Here is a 10,000-nt window from a genome sequence, read left to right as displayed (position 1 = left end):
CCTTTGGTAGCAAGGTAATCTTTTCAAATAAATAAAAGCTTCTTCACATGTTTGCTTGTTCCCTCAAAACAGTTAGTACATTTTTAGCACCGTTTTTAGAGTGCTAGTGAACTGTGACAGGACGGAAGCCCCTAACGCTATTGAAGCAGGCAGACTGTACGTCAGATAAACGATCCCTTACTGAAGCAGAACCTCACCTAATTCACACACACGATTTGTAAACACACACATACACACCATGCTTTAAGGTGCAGGGACATAACATACAGTATTCAAACCTCACACACACACACACACACACACACACACAGAAAAAGTTACTCTGCTTAGCCGTATTATGCTAACAGTCACAGTGGACATGTGTTCAGCTTCGAACGACGACTAGATTTCCTACATAGTCCAAGATCAGTGGTGTGGAGGGAGAAAATGACACATTTTACTTCATTTTGACATGACCTCATACACTTGGTCATAGTGTAAACTTAAATCACTATTATAACTATTTTTCCTAAATATTTTTATTCAAGTCAGGCCCTTCCATTTTCTAGTGCAACTCACGTGCGTACACTGCTAGTCGTGTATGCTAGATCCAATTATGTTCAAGGACGGATTCACAAATTCCCTTTAACTCATTAAAGAATTCCTTTTCATTCAGCCTGTCCATACAACAATGCCATATTCATATATTCAAAAAAACACAATCAACTCTGGGCACAAAAATAATCACAAACATAAAATGTCCCTTAAGATGGTGTCAATAATAATAATAATAATAATAATAATAATAATAATAATAATTAGGACAAGTGATGGAGGCCAACGCAGGGTCTTGGGCAGAGTTTACAGTTTGACCTGAGGCAGTGATTGGCTGGTCACTCGTTGCCGACGGTAACCTGCCAGGCGATGATGTGACTGCGTTCGGGTTTGGCCAGAGTGGACTGTTGCTTCAGAGCTGGCTCCAGAGTCCTCTCCACATCTCCGTCCTCATCACCTAACCACAGAGAAGGGCCAGAGAGAGCAATGAGAAGGGGTGAGAGAGAGAGAGAGAGAGAGAGAGAGAGAGAGAGAGAGAGAGAGACACGGTCAAATGTCGTTCTTTTTCATAACCCTCCTCCTTGAGAAACCCTGATGTTCTTATTGTTAACCTTTAAATGTCTCTATTTTTCTGTTCTACTTACAATATCACATTATGAAATGACACAATTCAAGTGAAATAAATAACGGGTTTCCTCAGTGTAAGAAAAAAGTAGTCAATTCTTTTTTAAAACTTAGACAGAACAACATTAGTTGCAAACACAACACAACAGGTAAACTAGTCATCTACATTCGTGAACTCCCATAGACCACTTACCAGTCTAGAACTCCCATTAGTGGTTTTTAAAAAAGTTATCCTGTAATGTGCATGTGACATGCCAGAATGGTGCATGGATTTCATCATTAATGTTCAGTTGATTGTCTGCTTTCTGCATATAAACTACATTTCTTTTGTTGCTTGACTTACTCTGAAACATAATGAAAACAGGTTTGGAGCTTGTAGGCCAGAGCTGATTGAGTCTGAACTTCTGTCCTTTCGTTGCATGGGATGGAAAACTGTACTACAGGTTACCCTAATGTTAATTTTAAAGGTTTTTAGGGTTTTTTTTTTTTTTGCTCTTTCACAGTCATTTTTATTTTGTATCTGTCTTCATCTTCCTTTGGGTAAAAATCTCTGCTTTTCATTTGTCTCAGCTGTCAATGTGCAGAATGTAACAGTGGTTCCTGTATGTGATGTAATGTTACACACGGTTTTGCTTATGTCACGGACTGTCCAATAACAATTCAGTCTCACTCAGTGAATTCCTGAACAGGGACACAGACGGGCTCTAATTTGGCTCCTACCCATTCTGAAGTCAATGTAGCCCTCTCCGCCACTCATTACAAGAACAGTTCTGGTTCTGAGCAGTTCCTGCGAGGGAGCATCTGTTGTCTGGCCGTCTGAATCTCCGGTCGCCGCCTCTGACCCCGCTCCTGATGGCACAGTCACATGACCTGCGCAGAGGATACAACAAATAACACAATGGAGATTACATAGCTGTCCTATACCCAGAATACACTGTGCTGAGTTATACTAAGGCACTGGGATATGAAAATGCATGTGTCTTTATTGCTTCTACTTTTGATCACTGTCACTCATTTAAGTAACATGATCCAACAAAACAAAGCAATAAAGTTTAATGATGCTATCGACGCTATCCAGGGAGAATGTCTCTTCGCTGATTCATACTTAAATTTGTTCAGGTCGGTTAAAAAAAGTATATCTACCACGAGGTCTATCATGATTTAATAACACTTTTAAAGGTGGTTTTAATCCCGGGGTGACTTTAAAGTCAAATACAAAAAAGAAATATAAACCAGAAAAATCAAACCTCAGTTTTCATACAGTTGATAAGAAAGAGGCAAGGACTTGGTCTACCTGGGACAGAGACGAAAAACTTCACAGCGTCCCGGTGACCATGGAAACAGAGCTGGGCGTGCGCCATCGAACAGTAGGGCACAAACGAATTTGGCATTGCTCCATCAGAACTCTCATCACCATAGATCCGCACGGCACCGCCAGGCCGGGAATGTGCTGTCCCAGACGTTTTGTTTGCTTCAACGGTAAAAAAAAAAGAGAGACAAAGAGAAAACCCAAAAAAAAAAAAAAAAAAAAGGGAACTTTGAGAAACTTAATAAAACACTGGATAAACCCACTGTGCTTCGCTGTGAATCCAAATTGTGTTCGTTTGTGTTGAGAGTTCAGAGTATTTAACACACAGACAACTCAGTCACATCTGACAAGCCTGCTATCAGATTAGCATGATTACTTCTTCAGATTAGCAGATTAGCACTTCCAGCATCTGATAAAATGCAGATTCAGGCAGGAGAGTGCAAACAGAGGCAAAGACAGTGAGAGAAAGACAGAAAGAATGTCTAAAAAGAAGACCACAATGCAGGACTGAGAGTGAAGAGAGAGAGGGAGAAAGAGAGAGACAGACAGAGAGAGAGACAGAGAAAGAGAGAGAGAGAGAGAGAAACAGAACTAAACCACAATGCAGTACAGACAGAGCGAGAGGTTTGTATCTGGTTTAGGCCGGTGTCTGATTAAAACTCACCCCTGAGACCAAGGTGTCCATGATGAAGGCCTACAGCTACAGACAGAGGGATGGAAAGAGGGATGGAGAGGAGGTGGAATAAGGAGGAGGAGTGGAGGGAGCAGCAGGGGAGAAAATTCTGAGGCCCACTCCACATCCCGCGTTTCACAACCAAAATCTTTTGCCCCTAGCACTGTACACCGAGTATGGTACTAACTCACACAGGTTGGGTTTTTTTTTCTGTTCTCAGTGGGGAAAAATTACTCACATTCTGATAGGGGGATGGAAATGATGACACCGTTCCCGGTTCCCACCCACAAGCGATGGCAGGACACCATAAGCGCTGTGATTCTCACAAACGAAAATCCCAGCCTTCCAGTACCTGTCAATAAAACATAAGCAACTTCCATTTTAACCTGTTTATCAAGATCCGCTCAGACGTCCCTGACATCTTTTCGTTACGCTATTTTAATAAAAACTATGTTTCAGTGATTGACTTTAGCAGCCGCTAAATATTTTTTTAGACCTACAGTTCTGACGTCTCTGGAGCAAACTTGGGGTTTCACTGCTTTGTGTCAAGCTCAGGAATTAATCACACAACCATCACAGTAACTGCACTGCTTCAGTTCACACAAGGCCACTTTTGACCTTACTTTACATAGGTATGCACATATCTGCTGGTGTATGATGATACACGGGTCTCCTCTATTACATGTAGCAATATTTGATGCATTCAATGTTACATTGCTGTGATAGTGGTGTTTCAAGATTAATATTTACAATATTTTTTTAGGAAAACGTGTTACAGTTTTTATGGTTCATCTCCACTGTCATTACGCTATTTGATACGTTCTTTAATGTCGGTCATGCCATTTTGGATATTCTGGTTTCTGTGAAATTAGATCAGTAGTAATCAGCGTTCTTTACGGTGACATGCCACCAAAGTCCAGACGTGACGGTGCGTAATTTGTCTTAATCAGCCTAAAGCGAGACTTTTAGCTTCACTACTGCAGAACGCTTACATAACCCTGCTGACGTCGGAATTTCAATAAAACATTAGAGTTCTACAAAGCCCTTTCCTAACTTAATTCTTCCAGAACGTTCACTGACCTAATCACTGGGTTTTTACACCCCATTCTCTTCATCGGCTTATTGTAACAATCTTATGAGCTGAATCAGGTGCGTGAGCGCTTAGATCAAACTGTTCAAACAGGTCTTGTGCTGGTTCAAAGAAATGCAGTCTTAATGAAAATCTGTCCCTTCTGGCACATTACAGATTACGATCGTAAATCGTAATGACAGAGTTAAAAAGTGATAAGGAACATTTTTCTGTTTTTGCCCTTGTCTGCCTCCATAGTATCATAAGCGCTAGCACAGTCATTCTTTCGTGTTGCATACTGGAGTAGACTAGCGGTGTTCTGTCACATTGCACCTCAGACTTAAGGAGAGAGGGGCCAGGAGCCAATCAAAGGGTTGCGAGCTGTACCGTTCCTGAAACGCCGCGAAACATTAAACGACCCTGAGACCTGCCCTGACATGTGGCCCCTGATGAGTTACGTAAATGTGAACTGCTCCAGGACAGGAACACGGCACTGTCCGTCACCCTGTGTTTGAACCTCCTATTCTCTCCCAGAGGATCTGCCACCACATTCACACTAATACAGTGGTTCTGTTAGAGGCAACAGAAGAAGATTCATTTCTGTTGTAAAACAGACAATTTCAATTACTGTGTTATAACAGAACACACACGTGTTCCATACCAAATTTTGTTCAGCTCACTTTTTGAAAAAAGTCTGTGCTGTCAGCTTAAGTGCTTCTTCTAACCTCTGTTGAATTCTGGCTTTTGCCTATTTGTTGATGTAGCCATGCACACAAACGTACACAAAACAAGTAATGTACTCACAATAATTACACCTGGAAAAAGGCTGACACAGGTTTGATGTTTTCTGTTGGTTTTGTCTGGTGGGTACAATCTCCTGTGAGACTCTGCGTGCTTACCCAGCATTTTGCTGACGTAGGGTTCTATGTCCACGTCCTGTAAGTGTTGGAAGGTGTGGGCGTGAAACAGACGAAGGGTGGAGTCCAGGCGAATGGACACCCAGATTCCATCGCCCAGCCAAGCCAACTGCCGAACCTGACTCTCCTTCCGCGGGTGGGCGTCAAATGACTTCTACAGGTACGCACATACAAAACCAACGACAACAACAGATCAAAACCTGACAATGGAAATACAGTGGGTGAGTACAACATGCACCTCCATGCTTCTGACATTAGACTGAACTAAACAGAACACAACTAAAAACCAAAGAGGAATGTAATAAAGTAAAACAGGTAAGAATATGGTTAAAGGAATAGAGAGAAACAGAACAGACATTCAGAGAAAGGTGCAGACCTCTATCCTCATGGTCCTAGGCTGGATGATGTAGATCTTGTTCCTATAACCACACCACACCTTGTCATGAACCACGGTCATACAGCGGATAGCATGATGGGGTCTACCCAGGTCTAACAGGTGGTAATTGGTTAAATCCCATTGGCTATCTGCAACGCGGGACAAACAAAGCAGTCAAACAAAGCCAGGAGAACAGAGCATGCTCAAGTAGATCAAATTCTGTTCTGGAGTCTCCTTCGCCAGACATTCTATTTATTCTAAGTTCTGGAAAAGAACTAATGTTTAGAATCTCTAAGGGGTCTGGAACACTGAGGTGTCTTACCCTGCCCTCTGTGGAAGATGGCCAATGTTCCATCAGCTAGAGCCACCAATACTCGACCTCTCACATGACTACGTAAAGAGATTTAGCCCAGAAAGAACACAAATTTTGAATGAGGTTCCAGTTATATACAATGATAATCAGAAATCTATGCTGTTAGTGCAATTTGGATATTTTAGTTGTTTTGTTTTTCATTTGTTCTTACACAATACTGAGGATGGAATCTTTCAGCTTGACTGCATGAAGGCATTTCCTCCACCGGGCAACAGATGAATGAACATACAGACTAGAGCAAGAAGGAAAAAAAAGAAGAAAAAAAAAAACACAGTACGTATTAAAATGTCACTTCTCTTGCAAGGTCTATCTGAGACAATGAATGTCTTTCCATAAGCAAAACACACGGCCACAGCACTTGAAATGTCAATAAGACATTTCCCCGTACCACTTAGGCTCAGTAACTCAAATGTCAATGTCTTGCTGGGGAAAAGAAATGGGTTTCCCACAGCCTTTCCCTCCCCTCCTCCCCCCAGGCTCTCACCAGCCGTTCTGGGCCCCCAGCCACATGGTGGGGAGTGTACTGCTCATTTTCTGGATCTCCTCCTTGCCCAGATCCTGCTCGTTCTGCGTGGACGCCTCACTCTCCTGCTCCAGCTCAGAGTTCCTGCAGAACAGGATTCAGTTAGGACCAGTTCAGTAGGATTTCACTGACACACAGCCAGTTTAGTTCAGCTCAGACCAGTTAGGACCAGCTCAGTAGGATTTCACTGACACACGGCCAGTTTAGTTCAGCTCAGACCAGTTAGGATCAGTTCAGTAGGATTTCACTGACACACGGCCAGTTTAGTTCAGCTCAGACCAGTTAAGACCATGTCTGACCTCAGCTCTGGGGGTGTGTGTCTGAGGTGTGCTGTGATCTCACCTGTGTGTGTGTGTGTGTGTGTGTGTGAGGCATGTCTGACCTCACCTCTGGGGGTGTGTGTCTGGGGTGTGTTGTGATCTCACCTGTGTGTGTGTGTGTGTGTGTGTGAGTGTGTGAGGCATGTCTGACCTCACCTCTGGGGGTGTGTGTCTGAGGTGTGTTGTGATCTCACCTGTGTGTGTGTGTGTGTGTGTGTGTGTGTGTGTGTGTGAGTGCGTGAGGCATGTCTGACCTCACCTCTGGGGGTGTGTGTCTGGGGTGTGTTGTGATCTCACCTGTGTGTGTGTGTGTGTGTGTGTGAGTGCGTGAGGCATGTCTGACCTCACCTCTGGGGGTGTGTGTCTGAGGCGGTCTCATTGGGCTGTGCGCCCAGCGGGTCGGTGAAGACGTGCTCGGTGTAGATGCCCGGCTGACTGGAGTCCACACCCTTCCCTTCCTCCACCTCCTCATGCTCCTCAGTGGCCTCTGTGGCCTCCTCAGCGGTGGGCACTCCATCCTCATTAGGACTGGCCTCCCTGGACAGCTCCACTGCACAGAAACACAAGCATGACTAATACACATACACACACACATACACGCGCACACACACACACACACACACACACACATACGAACATACACAAAAATACAGTGGTACCCTCTCTCTTATATGGACTTGACACTTCTCGCTGTGAGAAAACAACAGAGGGATATTGGATTATGATCCTGACGTTCATTAAGACTGAGAGGTTCAGATGTCAGGTCCAGACCACCAACCACTTCACAACTTTTGTTAAATTTCACCATCTGACTCGATCCACACATCCTTAAATGATTTGATGTAAGTGTGGTGTTGTGAGATAAAGTAAAGGTGAAATGGAAAACATCTCAGCAGCTAGATACCAAAAAGACTCTTTCCACTGGTGTGGTTCAAGGGGTGGCCCAAAAGCAAAGACAAGGACCGACCCTCAACAATTCAGGCTTCTGTTCTGCAGTGGCAAATGAACTGAAAGGTTGACTTTTACTACCAAAGACGTTCCATACACTTCTCACCTCCACCTTTGGCGGGACTGTGCTCTGCTGGTAATTCGTTGGTTGAGCTGTCAGTCTGAGACCCAGACCCTGCTCCTTCTGATGTGTTACCAGGCGCAGGACAGCCGCTCATCCCGCCCTCACTGCCCTGAGGACTGTTAGTCACTGCGCTGCCCGTCACTGATCCTTCTCCTTGTCCCGCCTCTGCGTCCTGAGGTACCTCCTCTCCGGCAGGGTAATCTGACTCCAGAACACCTGAACACACACACACACACACACACACACAGATATTTTTTTTAATACGTATACAGTCAAAAGTATGACTTTTCTTTTAAATACGAATATAGAACAGCATAAAAAGGTTCACTTTTACTGCGGTTTCAAAATGTTTTGAAAATTGAGAAACGCTGACACAGCGTAATAGCCCATCACTCAGACACACAGAGACCGCTGAGGGGTGAACGGGGGGGGGTCTGACCTGGTACACTGGCGATGCAGAGCACGTGGGAGTTACAGACGTAAAAACTGTCTGCGAGCGTGTCAGGCTGAGAGGCGTCCATGATCATGACTTTGGTGGAAGAGTGTGTGCTGGTACAGATCCAGACCCTGCTGGATATCTCCTGCTCCAAGTTGTGCTCTTTCTCCTTGTCATGAAAGACAAAAAAACAAAAAACAATAAATCAATAAAACAGACAAGCTATGAAAGTTTAAGGCCACCATTTTTTAACCTAAAAACCTTCAGTCTAAGGGACTAACCAGCTTTTTAAAAAAAATGCAGTGGTACTCCAAAACCCGAGTAGACATAATGAAACAGCCTTTGGCACAAATGGAGGCAGTTTTGTTTGCTCACCATTTGCTCAAATTTACCCACAGTAAAGCAAACTGGATCGCTGCAGGACAGGCAGCTTGACTTTTAACGTTTAGCACCGAGGGCATTTCTGACCTTAGGCTCCTGCTCCAGTTTGTCCAGGCTGTTCTGAGATCCCTTCATCTCGACCTCAGGCCTCACGCCAACACCGTGTATCCCTCCGCCAGACAGGTTAACACCAGCAGCACACCACAGCTGGAAGGGACAAACCACACACAGACTCAGCACTATCCAAATGACGTCGGAATTATGCAAATTAAAACAAAATCTGTAGTTTTTGTGAGAACACGGAAGCAGTACAGAATTGACAGTAATTAATGAAGAGATTAACATGAAAATCAAAAATCTATTACACACTAAGAATTTTCTGCATGCTGCATTAAAACATTCTAAGCTTTCAGACGGCGGAACTCCCAAAATTTTTTATCTGTGAATTTCAATGGAAAACTCAACACAGACATGACCACCAAAATGACTCTTTTTCTCCATTTCTCAACTTCTCACCTTCATGGCGACATCGCTGAGCTCCAGGGGTTTCAGGTAAACTGGTACGGGTAAACTCTTAATTTTATTCTCGGTCTGTCCTCCATCAGCCACCTGAGAGCAGAGAGGAGACGAGGCGACGAGGAGAGCAGAGAGGAGTTTTTAGTCTGTTATACCTTCCAATGTGTCTTTCACGCTGATGAAAATGCATGCGTGCACCCATACAATGACACATCTAACCAGGCCTGTTTCAGAAAGACCAGTGTCTGAAGGTGGGATCTAAAGCGCAGATTAGGGCATATGAAATTTAAATGGAAAAGGAAATAGGGAATAATCTATTTACGAAAACCTTATTTACACTAGATACCACACCCACAAAGAAAACTAAACCAACACAAGCTCACAACACTAGACTGCCAGAAGTTAAACATCAGTTTATTTGGTTGGAATAAAAGGTCAAATATCGGATGTGTGAACATGGAACAGGATACAAACATTCAGTGAAACGTGTGGAAACCTCCTCATCAAACACACGCATTATTCTAATCAACCGCTAAACCTATTTTAATCAGGGAAAACTGCATAACCACATACAACTCATTAGGAGGCCCTAGAGAACTATGTTACCTGTTAGTTTTGAGTGGCGGGGGAGGGGGGCTCTCACCTTCGACTTGCCAGGAAGGCTCCACCCATGGGCGTGTACTCTACCGTCCTCCTGCTGAACGTGGGCTTTCACCTGCCTGTACTGGGCCCGCCTCTGCTCCTTACGTGACGGAGAGCTGCACAGGTCCACCCTGACGCAGAAAGAGTGAGAGAGAGAGAAAGAAAGAACACAGTTAAAAATCCGTACATACACAGAAAAAAGGGATTTTTAAGTCTAGCGTGTTGTCAAGGTATG

General features: G+C 44.0%; 1 protein-coding gene across 2 annotated transcripts in view; it reads right to left on the bottom strand.

Annotated features, from left to right (window-relative positions):
* Positions 1-817: 817 nt before the first annotated feature.
* spag9a (sperm associated antigen 9a) overlaps positions 818-10,000 on the bottom strand; it is a 27,922-nt gene continuing 18,739 nt past the window's right edge. For both annotated transcript variants that reach the window (XM_030789793.1, XM_030789794.1), the window contains 16 exons: positions 9,767-9,896; positions 9,124-9,216; positions 8,695-8,814; positions 8,230-8,395; positions 7,773-8,006; positions 7,067-7,268; positions 6,360-6,482; positions 6,027-6,107; positions 5,825-5,892; positions 5,503-5,651; positions 5,109-5,280; positions 3,379-3,492; positions 3,132-3,167; positions 2,453-2,629; positions 1,879-2,028; positions 818-991 (listed from right to left, as the gene is read on the bottom strand). In XM_030789793.1, coding sequence (XP_030645653.1) covers positions 873-991; positions 1,879-2,028; positions 2,453-2,629; positions 3,132-3,167; positions 3,379-3,492; positions 5,109-5,280; positions 5,503-5,651; positions 5,825-5,892; positions 6,027-6,107; positions 6,360-6,482; positions 7,067-7,268; positions 7,773-8,006; positions 8,230-8,395; positions 8,695-8,814; positions 9,124-9,216; positions 9,767-9,896 — 2,134 coding nt within the window. In that variant the 3' untranslated portion in view covers positions 818-872. The remainder of the gene's footprint in view (positions 992-1,878; positions 2,029-2,452; positions 2,630-3,131; positions 3,168-3,378; positions 3,493-5,108; positions 5,281-5,502; positions 5,652-5,824; positions 5,893-6,026; positions 6,108-6,359; positions 6,483-7,066; positions 7,269-7,772; positions 8,007-8,229; positions 8,396-8,694; positions 8,815-9,123; positions 9,217-9,766; positions 9,897-10,000) is intronic.

This window comes from Chanos chanos, chromosome 13 (genome assembly GCF_902362185.1).
Source record: "Chanos chanos chromosome 13, fChaCha1.1, whole genome shotgun sequence".
NCBI lineage: Eukaryota > Metazoa > Chordata > Actinopteri > Gonorynchiformes > Chanidae > Chanos > Chanos chanos.
Note: the sequence above shows the minus strand (reverse complement) of the source record. Positions and strands in the feature narration are given on the sequence as shown.